At 45.1% G+C, this 24,166-nt stretch overlaps 2 protein-coding genes across 3 annotated transcripts in view; one reads left to right on the forward strand and one right to left on the reverse strand.

Moving 5' to 3' along the window:
* Nucleotides 1-24,166, forward strand: part of PRDM11 (PR/SET domain 11) — a 405,666-nt gene that overhangs the window by 72,203 nt on the left and 309,297 nt on the right. The gene's annotated exons all lie outside the window — the stretch shown is intronic.
* On the reverse strand, nt 1,704-23,008 carry SYT13 (synaptotagmin 13). 2 transcript variants are annotated; one of them, XM_074998957.1, is made up of 6 exons: nt 22,811-23,008; nt 15,981-16,203; nt 14,716-14,856; nt 11,764-12,077; nt 3,276-3,405; nt 1,704-2,008 (listed from the first exon to the last, which is right to left on the reverse strand). In XM_074998957.1, the coding sequence occupies exons 1-6, from the start codon at nt 22,991-22,993 to the stop codon at nt 1,704-1,706; spliced, it is 1,296 nt and encodes a 431-aa protein (XP_074855058.1). In that variant the 5' UTR covers nt 22,994-23,008. The 2 variants fall into 2 exon arrangements, with proteins under 2 accessions (XP_074855058.1, XP_074855059.1); XM_074998958.1 differs by having other exon boundaries at nt 14,716-14,850; nt 22,811-22,993.

Here is a 24,166-nt window from a genome sequence, read left to right on the forward strand (position 1 = left end):
TTCAATGGCTTTTAGCAACCCTAAATCCAAACTATCAAAGACTCCAGCAACAAAAGAACAGGAAGGAATCCAGACACAGGGGGGTTGGCAGTGCTTACTTCAAAGAGGCTGGATATGTACAGAAAATTCTTAGTAGAATAACTCGGCTTCTCTCTCTCTCCATTTTTCTCTCTGTTCTTTGTGTCCCTCTACTCTCTTTTTCTGCTTCTGTCTCATTATATCTTCACCAAACTCCTCTCTCTTTCATATTTCCTCTTAATCTGTTGCAGGAGTTGGTTTGTTTTTGAACTCTGTGTTCCTTACAACCACATAAAGCAATATGGAATATGTTAAGTGGTGAAATGGACACAGCCAGTTTGCTGTTTTAGCAACCACCCCAATTTTTGTTGTCATATCAGAAGCAGCTGCTTCAGCACGCAGGTGAAATCAACTGCAATCAAGGAATAAAAGCCAACTGATCTCAAGGCCAGGATGGTGGCAGGGTTTTTAAAAGCCATCTCAGTCAGGGAAGGAGAGGGGAGAGTAAGAGAGAAGGTGGATGAGATAAAAAAAAATAGTGTATGTTTTAGAACCTCTAATGCTATGAGGTCAAACCACACAGCTAGCTCAGTTGCCGCCACTCAAGAAGCTTGGCTCTCCCATTCTGAGATGGGAGAAGGGAATGTAGATACCAGGCTCAAAACTCAGGCTAAGAGGTGTTCAAAAAATCTCATGTTTTTTAAAAAAAGACCTACAGAGGAAGTGGGGGGTTATGCCCCTTTTCCCCACTTTATATTAATAGAAAAATGCTTCTTTTTCATAGCTCCCTCCTTTTCATCTATCTCAAGGGTTGATTTATTTTGGAACTTAATCTTAGAAATGTCAAGCTGTGCTCCCGTTTTGTTGATGGTCTTTGTTGCAGAGCTAGAAACAGATTTTTCCACCATTACTTGAAGAGCAGGAGGTGTGACATATTTACCAAAGAGAGCTTTTCTTCTAAACTGTCTCAGAAAGGTACCTGTGTTAGTCTGTAGCTTCTAAAGAAACTTCTAAATAGGTCGTCAAGGGCTTGATTTTTAACCAATAAATAAAAAGAAAGTAGATTTTTACACTATGAATAAAACTCACATCCCCTCTGAGTTAATCAGGTTTGCACTTTAAGATATGCTGCTCCCCCTTCTAGCTCTCCACTCATCCAAAAAGTCTTCCAGGGAAAGCAGGGGAGGTAATACCTGAACACATAAAATGAAAAGTAAGCATAAAACTAGCTAAATAAATAAAAATGAAGCCTTCTTTCTCCATCATAAAGCTGTAAATAAGAGTGCACACCTGTTTTTTTCCCTTTTCAGTTCAACTTTGAATATAACACTTACAAGGGCCTATCTGACAATCCCCTTTTATTTTCACCAGGGGCTTTTCCGTGTCAGAGGCTTGTCCTTGTAGAAATTAGAAGCCTGTTGGGGTTATGCTTTCCATCCCTAGGAGAGAATTTAGGAATTCTCCCCTACAATCTATGTTCCAGGTCTTTGCCTGGTTTAGCTGCAGAGCGCTCCTGTGGCAGGAAACTTGAAAAAGACGGTCTGTAACAGCGTGTTGTGATTGATTGTTTTGTGAATGGATGCGGTTCACATTCCTGTAAGGTGAAATAATTGGCCTTACTCCTCCTGCCTCAGAGACATCCCATTATGAAACGCAGATGACTGGTCGTGGCAGCAACTGCATGGCTACATATGAAGTTGGTGCCACATGGCTATCTGCCTCCTGGGGTTCCTCAGCATCTCTTCCCAGTGGCTCTTCTCTGTGCCTGTGGCATGCAGGCCCAGGCTGCACTTGCCCAGTGATTGGCTTTGCCCAAAGCCATCTTGGCTTAGCATTTCTAGTTCCACGCTGGACACACGAAGCAGCTCATGGGGCACTTCAAACATGATCATCTCATTCCAGACAGGGTTGATCTTGTGTTTTGCACGCTTGGTCTGCTTCTTCTTCAGTTTCCGAGCCTGGTGCTTCAGGGTCACCTTGACAGAGACATCTGCATGGGCAAGAAAAGAAAGACACCAAAGTGATGAGCACAGGTCAGGCATATTGTCACCAAAAAAGAATCAGAACTAATGACAGTGGACCAAAGGAAAAGCATATGAGAAATTTGTACTTGTTTTTTCTCCTCTTAAAAATTGTTCATTTTTCTTATTCTGGTTTTCTCTTTAACCCCATTTTTCAGTCTAAGCTGCCCAGGCAGTTGTTATAAAATAGCAACAACATGTCAGCCTGAGATTGGCATCTGGTTCTAGAACACTCCCTTGAAGCTCAGGGAAGTTTGAATCCAAAGATTTTGTGTACCCTGAGATAAATGTTTAAGCAAGAGAGAGAGTTTGGGACCCTGATCTGGGACTGGATTCTGAACACCTCCAATATTTGGGCTTTCCATCCAGTACTCCAGCTACAAAAGCAATGGGTTCCATTTCCCTACATAGAAATAACTTGTAAATGGAAGAGGAAACTGCTGAATTCTCCAGTGAATTATTTTGCCAGAGTGGACACAGCCGTCACATGCCGGAAGAATGCTGTGGATTCCTCCATCAACCTATGCATCCCAAGAGGCAAGAAGAATTCACAGCTCTGGCCTTTGCCTCCCTTCTACCACCTGGCTGTAGAGGACTTACAGGTGCATACTTCCAGAGACTCTCCCGTGCTCTCCAGAAGGGGATGTTGTGGGAAGTTCTGCAGTATGGAGGCTGAAGCAGGGTGAGTTAACACAACCTCAGGTGTGCAGGTTAGAGGGAAGTCTTGGAAGACCATAGCTAGCTCCCTTTCCCTGCCCTGCTCCTTGAAGGTCTTCAGATGGGTCAGGGTAAGACAGAATCATCATGCACAAGCAGAATTCCCCCTTTCACAGGAAAGTGTGGCTAAGCAGTCTGAAAGCTTAGCGCAGTACTTAGAAATAGAGTGCTAGGGCTGCTGGCTCTTGCTGAACTTTCCTCTGCTTCACCCTGGCCTGGCCTGGCCTGAATCCACCCCACAAAATGCATTCTTTGCCACCATTGGTTTCCAGCTGTCAGTAGACCATTAACAGTCATAGAATGATACAATCAGAATGAGTAAGTGAATATATGACCATGTGCTGTGTACCTAGGATGATAAATATGATAACCTTAATTATGTAAAAGTTGTCTAGATATGGGAACAAGGCAAATAAGATTAGATTGTGACTATCTTGACACACAGTAAATCAGATCACCCTGGTTCCATTGTATCCCACAGAAAATAGCACAATTCCCCTATTGCTGTTCCTCACTCACCTTTTCCTAGGAGGTCTTTCAGCTGCTTGGAATGGAGGTTCTTGGCTTTTATGAGCACCACGAGCAGGCGGTTTGCTGCTGGCAGGTAGCTGATGGAGAGGAGTATCTCCCCATAACCTGCATCTGGCTCCTAGAAATCAAGAAGAAAAGCAGAAAAGAAAAGAAAAACTTGAAATCCTCTCCAACACCACTGAGCAAGGTGGGGACAAAGATCAGTGATAAGCTCTTAAACAAAACAAGTCACATTGTCTCTGGCTCCCAGCCCTATTACAGGAGGATCCCCAGTTAGACTAGTTGGGGTCTGCTGCAACCAGGCAGAGAGTAGATTCTTGGACTGAACTCAGCTGAAAGGAAGTTCATAGTAGCGCTCTCTTCTCTGTGTGGGTTAACTCTCATTGCTTCTGGGAAAAAAACAAACAACTGTTTCTAACAGCAGCTTTCCATGGGGCATTTACTCCAGAGAATGGCACATCGGGATGTAACTTATCTATCATGCAGGGCAAATACCAGGAAGATTTAAATAGAGAAATTTAGCTGTCTCCTTCACCTGTATCATCCTGCAGCTGCCCCCTCAGCTGTCTCTTACTTTGATTATTTCCTTTGGCCATTTATTCCTTATATCAGCTACTCTTTGGCTACATCTACACGAGAGAGTTTTTTGCTGACAAAACTGGTGTTTTGTTAACAAAACTCGCAGACCATCCGCACTAAAATGCATTCTGTCATCATACTGTTGATAGAAAGTAGCACTTTTATGGACAGCCTTCTGCCTTCCCCCATGAAGCAGAACACCTTTCTTGGCAGAATCTGTCCACAAAATAGCCATGTGGATGCTCTGGGGCCCCTCTGTCAACAGATAGGGCTTCAAGGTCACTGGGCAGCCCTGTCTGCCATGCTTCCAGTTGGCCATTTTGTCAAGAGAGTGGCCGGGCAGTCCAGCTGCTCTCTGTCAATGGAGCAGGCTGAAAGAGTGATCCGCTTTTGTGTGGTGGCTGCAGTCTGTTGACAAGTTTTGTTGGAGGAGATCTTCTGACAGTAACTTCTGTTGACAGATCGCTGTAGTGTAGACATAGCCTTGGTACAAGAAAATTCTGTTTAAATTTAAGTCCTGGCTCTATATGCAATCCAGATGTTTTATTCCCAAGAAAAAAGAAGTAAATGTTTACAACACTAATATACACTCATGTGGAATGAACCAGAGCTAGTCACCTGATCTTCACAGTAAAAATAAATAAATATCCCCAAATCTGTGAGTGAGTCCCTCTGTTTTCACAATTTCCAGTTCCTTTGAGGCAGCTTCTCCGAATGATCAGACTTTCACTTTACAAAGTCACCGTTCTCTTCTGTATTCCTTTTTTGCCTTGAGTGATTTGCTTCTTAGCCCCCCCTGACTGGACCTGCCCTTGTAGCCAGAACCAAGAGAAAAATAATCACACTAGTGACAACTGCCCTTTCCTTTGGCGGGCACTAAGAAACAGAGAATGTGTGTGCACACAGAGCTATGAGAGAAGCAAAGGGGAAGTAATGATTCACTTAAGTCAGTAGCACCAGCATGTGATAGAAACCTCCCATTTAATGTGAGCTAAACTGGCCAGAAAGGTCATTAAAAGCTAGCATTCAACTGAGTGAATTCCCCCGAGAGTCTTTAAGAGCGAGCTCCCTTATCCAGGATATCTTTGAGCCTTCCTTTCTCAATTCTAAGTAAGCTATTAATATTTCAGATGAAGTCTTCTGCTTGCTAGCTGCTCTGGATGTGAACAGACATTCATTAACAGATTAACTCTCAAGAAAAGGTTTCTATCATAACTATCTGATTGGAATGATTCATGCAGAAGCAAGCCAAGAAATCATTACCAGTGAAACTCCAAACTCAGAATAAGCATAGTTAGCTTTTGTAAATTTTTTTCATGAACTCTGATAAGGTACATCGGCAGCACTAAATACCTTGTACTTGACCATTGTCAAAAAAAACAAACAAACAAAAAAAACACCCTGGCCCATATCTAAACTAATTTAAAGAGAGGCCGTTACAGATCGCATCCTGAGATCTATCAATGGTTAACTATTTGAGGCTACATCTACACTATGAAATAAAGTCAAATTTATTAAAGTTGATTTTGTAACACTAGATTTTACAAAGTCAAAGTTGAGTGTCTGCAACCACTCACACAGTCGACTTTGTATGTCCCCACTAAATTGCCATGCAGTGCATTGTGGGCACCTATTCCAAAGTTCCTTCAGTCCCATTGCATTCTGGGCTTTTTTGCAGATGAATTATGGGAGAACAATGATCTGCAAGTGTGTGTTGGCGTGTGGTGTCATCTTCCCAAACTGCATCTGAGAAGAAGACATCACCCTCCTTCCCCTCCCATTGAATTCAAACGGCCATTTTTCAGAAGGAAAAGTAGGAAATCCCAGGTGAAAGAAAACCAAATGGGTGGACTTCAGAAGGGCCGTGTCTACACGAGCCCCAAACTTCGAAATGGCCATGCAAATGGCCATTTTGAAGTTTACTAATGAAGTGCTGAAATGCATATTCAGCGCTTCATTAGCATGCGGGCAGCAGTGGCACTTCGAAATTGATGCTCCTCGCCGCTGCACGTCTCGTCCCGACAGGGCTCCTTTTCGAAAGGACCCCGCCTACTTCGAAGTCCCCTTATTCCCATGAGCTCAAAAAGGAGCCCCGTTGGGACGAGCCGCGCAGCGGCAAGCCGCATCAATTTCGAAGTGCCGTGGCCGCCCGCATGCTAATGAAGCGCTGAATATGCATTTCAGCGCTTCATTAGTAAACTTCAAAATGGCCATTTGCATGGCCATTTCGAAGTTTGGCGCTCATGTAGACGTAGCCAAGGTGAAGCACCCTTAGCAAATGTGCTCTGGGAGCACCCAGCTGACTGAACCATAACAAGCACCCAGCGGTCGATCGCTGTTTACTGTGTCAACTGGTTGCTCAACTCCTCTCCCATGATGCCCATCCAACTTGGGAAGGAAGGAAAAGTAGGGAGGGAATCACAAGATGAAACACCCAAATGACCAGGGGCAGCACCCAGCTGACTGTCCCATGTACCAAGGTGGAACAAACTAGCTCCATGAGACTAGGAAAAGAGCTGTGGGAGTACTCAGCTGACTGCCATGTAATTCTCAAGCAAAGCAGGAAAGAAGGACAAGTAGGGAAACCCAGCAGAAAGAAAAACAGTGACCCTTAAAAATAAGGGAGCTGACTGTGCCATGTCAACAAGTCACTCAGCAGCTCCCCACCCCGCAGTGAAAATACAGCAAACAGGCCACTGCTGAGACTGTCTCTCCCGAACCACACACTTTAGGAGGGAGAGTACTGGAGAAGGAGTCGGCCCCACAAAAATCTCAGCTGGCAGGGGCCTAAGTGGGAAGCCAGCTCCAAAAAGGCATGCTGGCCTCTGTGGGGCTAGCCCTGCCCCCCGTCCCCAGTAACCTGTTGACATTTTTCACTCAGTTTTGTGCTTAGGTGGGCAGAGCCAGCCCTGAAAATAGTTGCCACCTGGAGTCGGCTCCCACAACGAAACCCAGCTGACAAGGGTCAGCTGAGGGAACAGCTGACATGGTTCATCTATAGATGCCTAGACAGGGGATGAGCCCCTGAAATATTTGCCACTGAGGGAGCCACCCCCACCCCAGTGCATGTTGCGTCTCAGGGGCCAGCCAGCCCCTGAAAATATCTGCCACTGGGGAAGCCCGACCCCCGGTACTTGGTGAAGTCTGGAGAATGTGAAGTGCACAAGCCTTCACCCTACACAGGTCAGGACATGCTGCTGTCTTGAAACATGGTCTGCACTGCCCACTGACACATGGTGTGGTGTGGGGGGGGGGCTAGCCACGTGGTATGGTGGGGTGGGGGCTAGCCCACCAGCCCCATGGCAACTGTGGGGGAAGGGGAGGGCTTCCCTTTACAAATGCAAAGTGCGGAAAAGAAGTTTATCAGCCTCTCCTGCTGTATCCTGTGCAGGGAAGAAACCTTCCCCCTTTGCAAGGCAGCACATGCGGCTGCCTGATGTGCGGCTGCCTGGTCCCAACAGCCAAGTTGCCAAATGAAGTGGTGGGACAGGTGCTACCCCACCAGCCAACATGAGATCCTGGCTCTCTGATGGCTCCACACTGGGGCTCTCTTTCATGGTTAGATGTGATCACCACACTGATCAGAAAGAAATGAATTCAAATTGCCAGGCTTCTTGTTTCCTACTTCTGGCACACCTGGAAAGCAGGGGAGGTGAAAGTGGACAGAATGTAGACATTCTGGGCATTGTGGGATGCCTCTGGAGGCTAATAAAATCTATTTAAAGTGACGGCATTTCCACACTAGCATTAATTCAATTGCTTAAATTTAAACTTCGTGTTAGGCCAAGTCGGAGGGTCAAGGCAAGATAGTCAGACTTAGCAACCATTAAAATCGACCTAATGGTATTTGCAGTGAACACAGTCTCATTGCAGAATCGAGCAAAGTGTCTTAAAATCAACTTTATGCTGGAGTGTAGACATAGCGTTATTGTAACATACACCAACATTTTTTTTCTTCCCAGTGTGATCAAAAGTAGCCAACATGGATTCACAAGTGGCAAGTCCTGACTGACCAATCTGATTAGCTTCTATGACAAGGTAACAGGCTCTGTGGACATGGGGAAGTCAGTGGATTTGATACATCTAGACCTCAGCAAAGCTTTTGATACGGTCTCCCACAACATTCTTGTCCATTAGTTAAGGAAATATTGATTGGATCCTTGGACTATAAGATGGATAGAAAGCTGGCTTGATGGTTGGGCCCAATGGGTAGTGGCCAATTTCAAGTGGAGTGATGCAAGGCTTGATTCTGTGGTCGGTGTTGTTCAACATCTTTATTAATGACCTGGAGGAGGGACTGGATTGCACCTTCAGCCAGTCTGCAGATGACACAAAACTAGGGGGGGAGAGAGAATCCAGAGTGACTTGGATAAATTGGAGGACTGGGCCAAAAGAAATTTGATGTGGTTCAACAAGAAGTGTAGAGTCCTGCACCTGGGGCGGAAGAATCCCAAGCATTGCTATAGGCTAGGGACCAACTGGCTCATCAGCAGTACGATGGAAAGGGACCTAGGGTTTATGGTGCATGAAAGGCTGGATTTGAGTAAACAGTGTGCCCTTGTAGCCAAGAAGGCTAACAGCATACTAGGGTGCATTAGGAGGGGCATTTCAAGCAGATCTAGAGAAGTAGTTGTTCCCCTCTATTCAGCACTGGTGAGGCCACATCTGGAATATTGTGTCCAGTTGTGGGGCCCCCAGTATAAAAAGGATGTGGATGTGCTGGAGCAGGTTCAGTGGAGGGCAACAAAAATGATTAAGGGGCTGGAGCACAAGACCTATGAGGATAGGCTGAGGGATTTGGGCTTGTTTAGCTTACAGAAAAGAAGACTGAGGCGTGATTTAATAGCAGCCTTCAACTTCCTGAAGGGGAGCTCTAAAGAGGAGGGTGAGAAACTGTTCTCAGTAGTGTCAGATGGCAGAACAAGGCGTAATGGTCTGAAGTTGACGAAGGAGAGGTGTACATTAGATATTAGGAAAAACTACTTCACCAGGAGGGTGGTGAAGCATTGGAATGCGTTGCCTAGAGAGGTGGTGGATTCTCCATCCCTCAAGGTTTTTAAGTCCCAGCTTGACAAAGTCCTGGCTGGGATGACTTAGTGGGGGTTGATCCTGCTTGAAGAAGGGGACTGGACTAGATGACCTCCTGAGGTCCCTTCCAGCCCTTTGATTCTGTATATGCAGTCAATGACTTGCTCTGAAGCCTTGAGGACTGACTATTTGGTTATCCAAGTATTTTATACAAAGTAGAATAATTTCAGCAGAAGAGACTGAGAAAGTACTATCCCAGAATACCCTACAGCCCTATGATTAGGACATTCTCTCCAAATGAGTGAGACTCGTTTTCAAATCTCTGCGCTAATGACACCCCAACGTTTTCTGAATCTAGTTCTTCATTTCATTTGGCTTTTTTTTTTTATGTTACCAGGTACTGGAAAATGAAATGAAATAATTTTTGAGGTTAAATGAAATATTTTGTTCAATAGGAAAGGAAACTTTGGTTGACTTTTTGGATTCATCAAAATTCTTCTGAATGTTTGGATTTGGTTCAGGCAGAGCCATTTATTTTTAATTTTTCACAACTGACAGCAAACAAAAAAAGCCCAGTTATTTCCTGGACACTAATAACCACCCACCCCATCATATTGTGAGGTTTAGTCCGTTAATAAAACATGTGAAAGGAGTTATGGAAGTAGAGCATATTACACTACTGCGAGTGGGAGGAGGACGCAACTAGCAGTGCCAGCGTTTGCAGCTTTCACATATTGCTCTGAGCCCACAGAAGTACTTCCCACATTTCCGAAGAGCAGTGACACTACCTGGGCAGTTGTGAGCTCCCCTTTCCATGCTCATATTTGTGCAAGAGAATTCCAGAGAGAGTGGGTTTGACATGTTTGCAGCTCATGACTTTTCAAGGAAATTTCAAACGTTAAGCAAAGCCCAGCAACATTGTTCTTAGCCGTTTGCCGACAAAAATAGCTCCTGTTGCTCTTTGATCAGCTCTTTCTTGCTCCCTCCTGCCCTGCTTCTCAATTAATGATTCATGAGTTGTGTTTAAGCTGGCTATGTACTGATTGGCTTGCCCAGGTCCCCGCTGACGCACATACTGCTTTCACTGCACATCTTTCAACTCAAACTAGGACAGTGTTCGTAGCTACTGTTAATGTTAACCTACTCCTCTCAGGTTAGAAAAGGAATCAGTTTTGCCTTGTCAAGTGAATGGCTATAAAAGAAGAACATGGCAAAGGGAACAATATGTCTAGGGCTCTGCCATCCTGAAGATGTATTGGTGTCTCCCAACTGCCATATAGAGGGAATGTCTTGGTACCAACAGCTGTTGGAGCAAATTTTGGCCTTGTCTACATGGAAAAATGCTTTTTCAGTATGGCCTAAAATGTGAATTTATACCAATGGAGTTATATTGATCTATTCTGCTGTGTAAACCTTTTTAGTTCAGATAGAGGTGTGTCCTTTGGAGGGGTGGAGGTTAGCTTATGTTCCTGGAGGGAGGATTAAGTTAAACTAAAAAATTCACTCTTATACTGGAACAAATGTGTCCAGGGGAAGGTTGGGGGAGGGGCATCAATACCAATATAAACTTTCCCTGTAGCCAGTCCATTAAATTGGTCCAACCCATACCTTTATTCCTATGGTGCACCTGTATATCTCAATGTTTTCCATAGGGTTTGACACTGTAGTACCTGAGTGATGCCCAGGTAGGTTAGCACAGTTGGAAATTGGTGATCTGGGGATGCAGATTCCAAGTTCTGACTCCAGAAATGTCAGCGTGTAGCCCCCGGGTAGCACAAGGCCAAATGATTCTTTACTCAGTGTTCAACAACACTCTCAACAATGCCTGTCTCTTGCTGTATTGTTTGCTCTGTCCACTACCCTGGCTCTGACTACCTGATGGACTTTCACCACCCTGTCTCTGTTTGATGCTGGTCCTCTGTAGTTACTGTTAAAAAATTGATTAGGGCTAAAAATTAATTCGTTCCTCACAAACACTAAGGCTTTGTCTACACTGGGCAAAGTAAGTTGACTGCAGATATGTAATTCTAGCTATGGCAGTTGCACAGCTAGAATCGATGTATCTGCGCTCGGCTTACTTGGCTGTCCCTACTGAAGAAGATCTCCCATCAACCTCCCTTACTGCTCACATCTCACGAGGAGTACCGGGGCCGACTGCATCTGCAGACACATGTCCTTACCAGACACATAAAATCAAATCCCAGGAGATCTACCCTGAGCTGGTTGATCTTCCAGGCTAGTGTAGACGTAGCCTGAGACATAACAGTTCTGCCTAGATTAATGCAAGGGAGAGGCAGATGTATATGTTTCCAGTGTTTAGCTCTCCATTGATGCATTTCAGTTCTGACTTACAGCACTCTCCATATTCCATTCCTCACCTCACCCTCACCACAGCTCTGCAATGCTTCTCCAGCTGGATGTCTGTAGGATATCTTTGTAATTCAGCCAGTATGCAGTAGGTCACTCATGACCTACCCCACTCCTAGCTATTCCAGTTCAGAACTCCCACACAGCACAGCCAGTGAATCATCTCTGCAACAGCCTCAAGACATTGATGCTGACTGTTGGAGGTCAGTAATTATCATGTAATGCAAGGAGCAAGAGAGGTTATGTTGATGCTGTAAGCTATAGAGTTAGGAACAGAGTTGGGGCACTTTGATTATTTGCTGAAACTGTCAGATCTTGCACAGTCCTGATTATCTCTTATTGTCTCCGTTGAGGAGGCCCAACACCCACTCAGAATCTGGCCTGGTGTAAGTGTAGATCTGGTTATTACATGCTCATTGAAATACAGTCCTATTGAAATAAGTTGCTCTAACTTCAGAAACTATCATATTGCCTGAGCTGCTGCTAGGAATTGACACAATACCTTCTTAGGGGTCTTCATTTTCTCCCACTGGACCATTCTGCAGGGTTCCCCCACATTAGCCAGGCTCAGTTTAATTTCCCCAACAATGCTGTGCCTCGAGAACTTGTCACAATTCCTCAAGGTAAGAATCAGCATCCCTTCAAGCATCTCCTCCTCGACTAACGGGAACAGCAGAGCTTCTTCCCAGATAACATGGTGCACTTTCTTCTTCAGCACCGTCTGGGCCTCTGTGGTGCCAGACTTGCTCACCAAAGTGCCCAGGATGTAGCAATCACAGCCAACATCTTGGTCCCCTACCATGCTTCCATGCATAGCTGTAGGACAAGGAAAGGGAAGGTTGCATTAAAAGAAACATCCTATCACAAGAGTTAGGTATGCATAAGCAGAAGGCTATGGGGTCTTTTCCTATGTCACAGTAGTCATAAAATGAAATGGACTGCAACAGCCATCCAATATGGTGCTGAAACCTGCTCTTCGTTCTAACTAGCACTGGAGAAACCAAAATCGTGGGCCCAGTATTTATTTTCCTTCAACGTGTCCAAGAATATTTTTGTCCTTGTCCTTCAGCAACTGCACAAATGTATTTTTATTGTCTGACAGACTTTGCATCGCATCTAAGTAAACATGCATCATTCAAGGGCACTGACCTAATAGCCCAAGAAGACACAACATGTGATATTTGGAGGGGGTGGGATTTTAATTTTCCATCAGAAAAAGAGCCTCATAAAAATTGCATTAAAGGTGTTTGGTCCATCACAGAAAGTAGATATGCATGAGGCCACAACACACCTGGTCCATCCCCCAGGACCAGTACACTATGTCCCTAATGTTCATTCCCAGAGTTTTGGTCCTGCCTTCTTCAAATGGCTTCTTTGGGAGATCATTTCACAGTCTAATTCAGTGGTGGGCAACCTGTGGCCCACTGGGACTCCACCCGCAGCTCACAGACCCCCTAGCTTCTCCCGTCCCCCACGTGCCTCTCCTGCACCAGAGCCCCACACTTACCAGCTCCTCTCCCACCCTCTCAGCACTTTCAGAGTGCTACAAAATGCCTGATTCATGCTCTGACCCCCACTCCTCCCTTGTCCTCCCAGAGCTGGAGGCTCAGGTGATTCACGCACTCTGAAATTGCTAGGAGGGAGATGGAGGAGCTGGTGAGTATGGGGCTCTGGAGCCTTGGTGCAGGAGAGGCACGTGGGGGAGGGGAGAAGCTAGGGGGTCTGTGGGCTGCAGGTGGAGGAGAGGCATATGGAAACGGACAGAGGGCACACAGACAACAGGTGGAACCCCAGCGGGTGCTTCTGTGGCCCACTGAAGTGAAGAAGGGCCACTCACACAGACCACCTGCTATTCATGGGTTGCCCATCCCTTGTATAACAGCTCTCAGTGTTAAGGTTTCCCTCCTAATACTTAGCCCTGCATTTTCCTATTCTTTCTTTTACCCCAAGGCTGAAAGAGTGAAAATGAAAATATGTCCAAAACCAATAACATTGTATATAATCAATGAACACTAACAAACGAACCTACCACCCCTCCAGACCGAGGGCTGCAACTTCGCCCCTCAGCTGGGTAATATAACAACAAGCCTTTGTGTGATGGCAAAAGTCAGTCGGCATGTCTGACGGTGGAGAGATGCTATTCTGCCCTCTGGCTCAGCGGCCATGAACAAGCAAGTCTTTCATACCCTGGAGGCCCCTCTGTCTCATTAGGAGAGAAGAGGGCCTGCTGAGCTGACAAGGAGAGGACAACATGTGGGCTTGCTTGGGTAGGTGATGGCTGGGTGGATTTGGGGTGAACTCAAACTATCTGTAAATTATTCATTCATCTCTGCTTTTCACTCCCTGGAGGAATGTGACCGGCAAGGAGAGAGTTAACAGTGTCCTGGCTCTGACTAAGGAGGCTCCCTGCTCCCACAACTGCCTGGCCTTAGTGAGATTGCCAGAGAGCCCTGCCACAGGGCTAGGCTCAGCTGGAGGGAGTTACCTTAAGAGGTATGTAAGAGGAATGTGATTTGAACATCTCTGCCTCCATCTTTGCCTGAGTCAGCGTTTGTTATGTGTCATGTCAGACTGACACTGCTTCTGATAGTCTAGCAGTGGGAAGCTTTGTTGATTTTCCTCTCACTCGAACCATAAATCCGTGAGCTGGTTGGTCCTTCATCTGGATTTGCTTTTCAGGGCCAAACAGAAGGGCTAACACCCTCCACCCCCAAAATTATTTTGTTGGAGGAGGAAGGGGATGTGGAGCCTGTCATCTCATTGGAAACATCTCCTTAGAAGAAGAGTGAGGATCTTCATTCTCATCCTTATCCACCCACCACTAATACAGATAGATTAGAACAAACTCTTTCAGATTCCCTCAGATTGCCTTTGAGCCACACACACTGCTGCTCCAATGGCTAAGCCGTGTCTTTTCAAACAGTGAAATCTCTTGGCTATTCTAGTTTGAAAGCCTCCTAGCCAATAAAATGTCGCTCCGTTCTGTGGGGTCATGTCGATGACTATGTGGGAGAGGAAATACTCTTAGGGCTTGTCTACACTGCCACCTTCCTTCGAAGGAAGGGCGGTAATTCAGGTGTTGCGTGTCGGTGCATATGCAGCACTTCATTAAGCAAATTCCTCCCTGAGGCAACTTCGAAGTTTTAAAAATTTTGAGGAGTAAAGGGACTTGGAAGTTGCCCAGGCACTTGGAAGTACCGGCGGGTGAGCCACGGCTAGACGCGTGCCAGTACTTCGAAGTTTAAAACTTCGAAGCTGCCGCGGGGGGGAGTTTGCTTAATGAAGTGCTGTGTATTCACCCCAGCACTTCATTAGTAAACTCCCAACGCCCTAATCACCATCCTTCCTTTGAGCAAAGGTGGTAGTGTAGACAAGCCCTTACAGTAGAAGGCATTTTGTGTCTTTCAAATAAAGTGTTGTTGATATAAAGTAGGCAGGGTGGGGAGCCACTTACCTTCAAGAAAGGCCACACATAGCTCAGCTTTCTGTCGATCATAGCCAAGGGAATAGCGGAGTTCAGGGACCTGGTTGCAGCTGGCTGCTTTCTCAGGGTTCAGGTGCTCTGTGACACACACATCCTTTACTGCACCTGGAACTGAAGTACTGTTAACTTAATTCCCACAGTGCCTGACTAGGTAGAAAGGGATGAGACTGGAAGGTTGTGAGACTGTTTCTGTTGGCCCAGTTTTGGAAGGGGGTGTGTATCAGATTATTGCCTCGAGAAAAGCAACAAGCAGACTGAGAAGGAAGCCACCATATTTCATTGTCAGACACTTGCATCTGCAGTATCAGTTTGGCTCAAGTCCCAGAAGGGCAGAAAAGGTAAGGAGTTGGGAGTTAGTCCCCCAAGCAAATGCCAGTTAGAATCAAAATCAGTGTGACATGGAGGAAGTGCACAGTTCTCATTTTATTTTAATAATGCTCAGCTTATGAGATCAGGCACAGCAGGGAAGCCAGAGCCCTTGCGGAGGAGGTAATGCACAGAGGTTACAACACTGATCCACGCATCTCTGCTGCCAACCTGTGTGCAGCTGCCTGGCTTTAGCAGTACACTCCTATTGCCTTTCCTTTGATGCTTTAGGGTGGAATTTAACTGCTCACTGCCTCCTCCTTTTCAGTTGAGGAGGTTTTGGGATAGCAGCCCTCTGCCCAGAACGAGAGAGAGAAATGGTCAACCACTGCCAAATTAAAAATGAATCATTATATAAACCATGCACTAAGTGCATTTTGCCCACTGGAAAATCCCCAGGAAGAATGTATTAATGTAACAGCCGCCAGGATCAATTGCACTGTTACAAAGGCAGCTCAGGAGGTAAAATCAATATAGGCACAGACCCATCACAAGCATGAAATGATGTCAGATGAAAGCAGTCAATATTAGACTCTCTCTAAGGTCAGAGGAGTCTGGATTTCAAACTATTCAGGGCTCCTGCTCCATCTCTCCTATATCTTGACCAACCACATTTAAAATGATGGTGGCCCAAACAAGCCTCAGGTGGCTTGTAAACTGAGCACATTTCTGCTGGAATCATTGAGAGAGAGGAACTATGGAGCCGCCCCCCCACAACCTCCAGTCATTTTTACACCTATCATTCTGATTATAACTGCATTTTCATCCTGTGTACTAGTTCTATGTTGCTTATCAAACACCTGGGAACTGGAAGAATGGTCACTGATGTGGAGAGGAAAAGGCTCCATTGGACGTGGAATTTCTCTTACCGTTCTGTGGGAGAACGAATAACTCCTCATTGACTTGGATCTTCATTCTGTTCTGATCCAGAAATTCATGTTTTCCTCCAGCTGGCTCATCAGTTGTCTTCAAGGCATAACCCACAAAGTTAACAATTTCTGGGACAGTCACAGCTGGCTTTGGACCATAGATGTTGGGAAACTTCAGGAGAGTCCGAGGCTGGATGGGTTCAGTAGTCTTCTTAACGCTGAACTAAAATAAAAATCTCTTTTGTTACTCTTTATTTGTTAGACCAGTGGTAGTCAGCTGTGGATCATGACCCCTTTTAATGAGGTTTTCATTTCAGCTGGGTCCCAGGGCCAAAGTGAAGCCTGAGGGCTTCAGCTCTGAATGGCAAGGCTCAGGTTATACGCCTTCTGCACGGAGTTGAAGCCCTTCAGCTTTGCACCCTCACCCAGGCGGCGGGGCTCAGGTTTTGGTTTTGCCCCCGGTCCTGCAGGCTCAGGCTCCTGTACCTGTACATCTACTAATTTATGCCATCACATACCAGCAATACTCCTCTGCCATGTACATTGGACAAAATGGACTGTCTCTACACAAAAGAATAAATGGATACAAATTCCATAAAAAAACAGCAGGGGAGCACTTTAACTTCCCTGAACTCAGAGTTACAGACTTGCAATTTGCCATTCTGAGGCAAAAATTCTTCAAAAACAGACAAACATGAAACCACTTAGTTGGAATTCATATGCAAATGTGACACCTTCAGAATGGGTCTGAATAGCTCCCTCAATACAATAATTTCCCTTTCAGACACTCTCACCTCATCACTGTGAGCCACAACCATCCTGATTTCATTAGCACTGAGGTTACACTCCCACTCATTAGCACTGAGGAGACACTCTGTATCCCTGCCTTTCTTTCACTTCAAGCATCAGAGGAAGTGGGCTGTATCCCCCAAAAGCTTACACCCTAGTAAATTTGTTCGTCTTTAAGGTTGCCACCAGACTCCTTGTTGTTTTTCTGGTAACAGACAAACACGACTGCCTCTCTGAAACCTTTCCCATTTGTTGTTTATTCTCCCTTCATGGTAGCAAAAAGGTCCCTACTTTATATGTCTAACAGTAAAAATTCCTTGATTATATGGACTGACATTTTTGTCTGATAGATCAGAGTTTGTTTTACAGTTTCAGAACCATGCTGGTTGAAAAGAAACAACATGGGGTAGAAGAATAATGCAACAAGCACAACAATGAACTCAGAGCTTTGGGGCTGCTGCTTTTGTTTACCTCACATAGGAACCCTTCCCTGAGCATGAGAGGCAGGTGAAAAATCTATCAGTGGACATTGAATTCCACCCCCACCTCCACTGAAAATATAAAGACCAGCTATGTGGAATTTTAATCACTCTGTGTGAAGATATTTGGCTTTGTCCCTGGGGAAAACAGACTGGGTAGGAGCTAGCCCAACTCTCATCAATGTGCATTAGTGTTTGGAAAGCATTTTAAAGCACCGTGTGTGAAAGGTGCTGGAGAAATAGAAAATACGGTTGTCATCATGCTGTGGTGGAAGGATCTCATCTCCCATTAATTGCCAAGCTGTTTCATTTCACATTTAGATTGTGAGTGGGAGCAAGACGATAGCCTTAATTCTAATTAATGTTTTTCCATTTGTTGGATTCATATTAATAATGAATGTGGGCTGTGCCATGGGGAGAAGCAGTCTCCTGACTTAGGGCCTGTCACTCCCAGATTTCATGCCCTTAGGGAATATTCTGCTTCCTCAAAGACCAGCACAGTGGAACAAAAAGAACAGTATTGTATTTTGGTTTTTAACCACATTCAGCATGCAGTGGCCACAGGATGACAGTGTTAAAGCCATTAGCAAAGGAAGAGACCTAATGGGTGGGTGATTCTATCTCCCCAGGTAGCCAGAGCAAGATTGTTCACTATACTATTATCATTGCTTTCTCCACTCTAGTTTTATGATCTCTGGTGTATAATCTTGGAAAGAAATTCATCCCTATGCTGAGGACCCAGCCATGGCAGGGATTTACACAGAGTAAGGCCAAAAGGAGGGAGGGGGATTTCACCCTTAAAGATAGAAACAGCACTTTGACATACTCAAACTTGAAATAGCAAGTTCAAATCCCAGCATGGTCCGTTCAGACTTTCTTCTTTCTAAAGCAAATGAACTGTGTTTGGTGCAGTAGGCAGAAGTCTTTGGGCAATATCTGGAAAAACAAGGTCCTAGTTGCTCTGCACAGACATGAAACATGCCATGCCCTGGAAGTTATGGCTGCTGTCTCATCCTCCTTCACTGTTATACAAAGGGGATATTGCAATAACTACCCCCCGGGTGCTGCCCTCCTCACCAGAGTTGGCTGAGTTTCCGTGGTCTGGTACATCTGTACCACATGAAGTAGTTGAGGCCCTTTTGAGGTAAAAGATGCTATACAAATATGAAGTATTGTTATTACCATTGCTTTCCTTGCTTGCTAAAGCCAGGCACATAGGCAAGCCTTCAGCAGATAACTGTCAGCTCCCCTGGGTTTACATAATATGTTCATCTGTCTGCTCCACAGCACTAGAGATGGGACATATGCAAACCAGGGGGGACCAGTCCAACCCCTCCTCCAACTGCAGCTGCGTCTGTTTGTTGTTCATGCTGTCAGTTCTGTTGCCGGAGTGCTGGCAGCTGATACTCTTACTGAGCATTTCCCGTGGCAAGTCCCTTTTCCAGATCAAACTACAGCAGCTAAATTTTAGATAAAACAAAGAGCGAGAGTGTTCAATCAGTCCTGTAGAAAATGTATGAAATGAGAAAGACCAAGTTAGCCAGGGCGCTGCTCTTGACCCTTGGGTGTCCCTTCTTGCCATTCTGAAAGTACTCGATTATTTTCTTGGCTGATCTTGTATCTGACTCATAAGCAACACAAGTTTGTGGTTGTAACTGTGGCTCATGCTCTGAGACTTTTTTAAAGTGACAATATAAAATCCACGTAGTTTTACTTGTTCTGTCATTATAGCTTCACGTTTGGACAAGGCCAAATTTTATTTCCAGGTGCCTTTCAGAATCTGTGGTGTTTTCTGTATAGTAAACATAGGTCTTGTCTACACAGCACTGACAAAGTGACTGGAGGGGTGTGATTTGTAGACTGCTGTAATGTGTTGTGCTCTGTCTCACGCAGACCCTGCAGGTATGGCCAGGAAGTATCCAATCTGGAGTATTGTGTCCAGTTCTGGACCCCCTCTGGGATAGAAAGGATGTGGGTGCATTGGAGAGAGTCCAGAGGAGGGCAACAAAAATGATTGGGGGATGGAGCACATGACCTATGAGGAGAGGCTGAAGGATTTGGGATTATTTAGTTTGCCAAAGAGAAGAGTGAGGGGTAGATTTGACAGCACCCTCCAGCTTCCTGACGCGGGGTTCTAAAGAGGATGGATAGAGGCTGTTCTCAGTAATGACAGATGGCAGAACAAGGAGCAATGGTCTGAGGTTACAGTGGGGGAAGTCTAGGTTGGATATTAGGAAAAACCATTTCACCAGAAGGATGGTGAAGCACTGAAATAGGTTACCTAGAGAGGTGGTGGAATCTCCATCCCTAGAGGTTTATAAATTCCAGCATGCCAAAGTCCTGAATGGAGTGATTTAGTTGGGAGTGGTCCCACTTTGAGCAGGGGGCTGGACTAGATGACCTCCTGAGGTCTCTTCCAGTCCTAGGATTCTATGATTCTGTGTTGATGTAGTCCCATTGTAAACAACATGAGATCTATGTTACAGCAAACATCACAACGTGGGGACACTATAGTCTAGCTTCTTCTCACTTTGTCATCTCTGTGTCTCAGAATCTCCTCATATTGACAAGCCTCAATAATTAAGTGTTCCAAGCACTGACTAGGACATATAGGCTGTGTCTACACTACCACCTTCCTTCAAAGGAAGGATGGTAATGAGGCTGTTCAGAGTTTACTAATGAAGTGCTGCCGTGCACAGGCAGCACTTCATTAAGCAAATCCCGCCCCACCCCCACCGTGGCAACTCTGAAGTTTTAAACTTCGAAGTACCGGCATGCGTCTAGCCACGGCTCACCTGCCGGTAATTCGAAGTGCCGGGGCATCTTCAAAGTCCCCTTACTCCCCAGAGATGCCCCGGCACTTTGAAGTACCAGAGGGTGCGCCATGTCTAGACTTGTGCCAGTACTTTGAAGTTTAAAACTTCGGAGTTGCCATGGGGAGCACGGCAGCACTTCATAAGTAAACTCAGAACAGCCTCATTACCATCCTTCCAGCTTTCTGTTAGTGGATTCCCCCCCCCTCACTAACCCACTCAAAAGAGAAAGAACTGTTGATAATAACAGACACAGATCATGTACAGCAGTTCACAGACATAAAACTAGATTTGTGATTCATCTTTGAAACAAATATGCAGCACTTTTAAATCCAGGACATAGTAAGGAATTCATGTTCCTGGAAATAGGTTCCTTTTAGTTTGGAAAGAACCGGCAAACATATGGAATATGGAAACTAGGGACATTTTGCTCCTTCAGAGACCGAATGCTCTGTTCATCTTGCAGACACCATCTTTCTGGAATTCTTGCAAAATACATGTGCGATTTCAAAGGCAGCAGGTCTAAAATATTAACCATGATAACTTAACATGATGAAAACACTGTTATCCTGAAGCACTAGAAGGAGACAAATTGTACTAAGAGCTGGATGAATAATTGAACAAGATAGTGGTCACATGCTATATTAAAATATTGCATGCTTTGTTAAATGAATAAATAGTATAGGATCCTGAACCTATGAGGTCTAAGCACCCTAAGTACAGTGTGACTTTAGAGAGAGAGCAGAATGCTTAGCAATTTGCAAGATGGGGCCATGAGGGAGAAACTGCTGAAATGTATTAACATTTTCCAAAGGCTTTTCATAAAGTCTTTCTCACAGCACTATTCAACACAGTTGGTAACTGCAAGGGTGAAATCATAGGAAGGATTAAAAATTGATTCAGAGCTAAAAAAGAAAAAGTAGTTAGAAAAGAAATTGTTCCTGTGGGAAGAAGTTGCTCATGGAGCGTTCTGTGGATCATGCTGCTCAATATATTGACGCCTGGGAAACAGCTGAAAGTTGATGCGCAATAAAGGTCTGGAATGAAATCTTTCAAAATGGCCTTGCAGTGTGGACACCCAACTCCCATTCATTTTCTCAGTCTTGTTGAATAGTATTGTCTCATAAACTAGCAAAATCAATTGTCAATATTCTATTAGGTTAACCCAAGTTAGTGAGAAATCTAAGACCTAAGCTCAGCATGGGCATCAACTCAACACCCAGTGGCAGCTCAAAAGGATCAAACATATTATTGAAACTCTTCTGATACCACTATATGTGTACAGCACAAATGTTATAGTCAGCTCTGAGACACAAGGTGGGTGAGGTAGCCTCTTCCAATTGATTGCCTGTTGTTTGTCAAAGAGACAAGCTTTCAAGCTACCCGGAGCCCAGATGACTTACGAAGAGCTCTGTGTAGTTTGAAAGCTTGTTTCTTTCACCAAAAGAAGTCAGTCTCTCTAACATCCTGGGGCTAACATGGCTACAGCGCTGTGAATAATCAGCTTTGGCCATCTTGTCTCAAAACAACTGCAGCTGAAATATGATGGGACCGGGACTACCTACTTTGGGAAGAAAAAGAGCATCCATTATAGAGGGACTGAGTATGCACTACTGAATGGCACAGAGAAAGTCAATTTGGGCTCCTGGGGGAGTTTTCAACAATGCAAAAATAATAGGGCAGTGCATGTAATTTAACGGCAAATGAATAAAGACTTTGTTATACAGTGTATCATCTGCCTTTGTAGCTAGTTGATGTAGCATATGTTTAGGGCAAATGAAGGCTTAGTAAGAATAAAACAACAACATTAGACCTGTGTAAATGAAAATAGCACCTACAGCAAGATGAGCTAGGGTAAAACTTTCAGTGACCATCAGGCTTCGTGTTTTAGACCTGAGGTCATAATCAGCCAAGGAAAAAAGTTTTAAAAAGCAATTCCTCTCAAGGTACAGCACTGAGTATTCCATTAACAGATACAGTACCAGCCACTGACAGAACACAGGAGTAAATGGACCACCAGTCTGTTCCAACCCACCATTCCTTCCTGCTCTGACTGAATCCTTTGAGCAATTAAGGCAGATCACCGGGGCTGTCTAGGATTTGCAGGACTTCAAAACCTCGGTTATAGTAAGTGTAAAGGAAAAGAAAAAGCACATCAAAGTAGGTGTGATGAGAGGGTAGCCTCTCCACAGTAAAGGTTGTTACTAGATTTATATTGTAAGACTGATTTTTATCACGTCTTAAGTGTCCTAAAACTTAATCTTTTCACATGTAGAGGAAGACTGTTTGTGTAATACACCAGCTGTTTCCATAGAAGCCTGTCCACTATACTGCAGTAGCCATAGATGGATGTGTGTGCCCAGAGAGAGAGAGAGTGTTTGTAAAAAATTCCAATACTATTGATATTCTGCTCCAACTCTGCACACAGCTATTTTTTTACTGCACCTTAATAGTGTCCGGATTTCTGTTCTAGCCAAGTGATTTCCCTTGTGACCTAGCCTGACAATTCACGTAGAATTTCAAATCTTCTCTTCTGTGTTATCTCTTTAAAATGACTGCTGACTGTGGTGCTTTTTAGCATTTTGCAGGTCTCCTGAGTTTCCCCTCCCCCACTGAAAGCTTGCTATATCCTGAATCCTGCAAACAACTAGGATGTCATAAATCACCCACACAGTCTGGCATGGAATTGGCATTCCTGCCAGCTACACTTACAGAGAAGTGGCTGAGTAAATTAGAGAAGGTGGTTTACCTGCTGGACTGGCTGAAGCATACTGGACTTAGCATTTTCAGTGTCCAGGTCTTGGTCCGTTTCTGAGAGTCCTTTCCTAGGTGTCCTGCATTTACACAAGCAGGTAAGACCGAAGAGGGCAAGGATGCTAGTTGCAGTCCCCAAGGTAGCACCCAGAGCTATAACTGGGACAGACAACACCATTGTCTCAAGCTGCACAGATGTTCCCCAAGAATCGTGTGAGTCTTCCTCTCAAGCCGTATGTATCTCATTCATTCCCTTTCAGAGTTTAGCCTATTTTCATTCTCTTTGAATGAATCTCTACGATAGCGGGGAAAGGAAGTGACTCTGAAAAGAGAACTAAATTATCCCCGATTTGCCAGGCAATGAGGCACACTCTCCACCCGGCTGATGGAGTTTGTGGTTTTAAGCTCCTGGCCAGGCAGAGAAAAGCAGAAGTAGTAGTGGCTGTGGTGCCTGCAGTCCCTTTAAAACCACAAGCAGGCAGTTTTCATTGAAGCTTGTTCTCCAGCTCCACAGGGAAAAGTGTGATGTGTGATACAGGGAAGACGTCAGCAGAAGGGGCTGGGCCCTGCAGGCCAACCCCCAGAGTGTACTCCAAGTGTTGGATCGGCTCTTTAGCAGGGCTGGGGGCTGGGCTTTTAGTTCGCTAGAGGGGGGTGGGATTGGGGTTATTTACTTACTGTATGGGCTGATAAAAGGTGCCAGCCTGACAGCCCTAGAGAGTGGCACAAGAATACTCTATAGTAAGGGCAAAGGTGCTTTGTGCAGGAGACAGAATGTTCTGCGGTGCCAGGACCCAAGGGCCATCGCAAACCTCAGCACCTTCCTCTCCAAGTGCAAGCGCGTTTGTCTGAGCTGCTGTCTGGAACATAAACATACCCATCCTGTTCATATGCTGTGTAAAAAACAAAACAAAACCCTTCACTGCACACACTTCCCCCTCTGAGAGGAGGAGGAGGAGGAGGGAACAAACAAAACGTGACAGCTGTGTGGTCACATTGCTTAATGCCCTACTGGAAGGCTCTCAGGTGTGCAGTGACACACATGTGTGACACAGGAAGCCAAACAGGCCAGAAAATAATAGACTAGAATGTGGCTAGCGGTGGCAGTAGCATAAGCTAATGCTTCCTCTACTGCCTTGGCAGCATCCCTCATCCCTCCTTTGTGGGATGAAAGGGCAATTAATTTTCAATGGCCTGCTCAGTCCATGCTCCCTCTCTGCAAAGATTGCCATAAAGAGGGAAAATTAATGCCCTCCCTGAGGGTGTTTTGGATACAGTGGACATCTGTCCCTGCAGGGACTGGACTCAGATCAAACTTGGCCCTGTACAAATTGATAAAACTTTAACAATG

This window comes from Carettochelys insculpta, chromosome 6 (assembly GCF_033958435.1).
Source record: "Carettochelys insculpta isolate YL-2023 chromosome 6, ASM3395843v1, whole genome shotgun sequence".
NCBI lineage: Eukaryota > Metazoa > Chordata > Testudines > Carettochelyidae > Carettochelys > Carettochelys insculpta.

Bases quoted from the DNA above. Each gene is read 5' to 3' on its own strand.
- SYT13 (XM_074998957.1), bottom strand. From the start codon at position 22,993: ATGGTGTTGTCTGTCCCAGTTATAGCTCTGGGTGCTACCTTGGGGACT. The intron at 14,857-15,980 runs GTAAGAGAAATT...ACAGTACTTCAG, and splicing joins ATTCGTTCTCCCACAGAACG to TTCCAGGTGCAGTAAAGGAT. The intron at 12,078-14,715 runs GTAAGTGGCTCC...CTTGTCCTACAG, and splicing joins ATGTGTGGCCTTTCTTGAAG to CTATGCATGGAAGCATGGTA.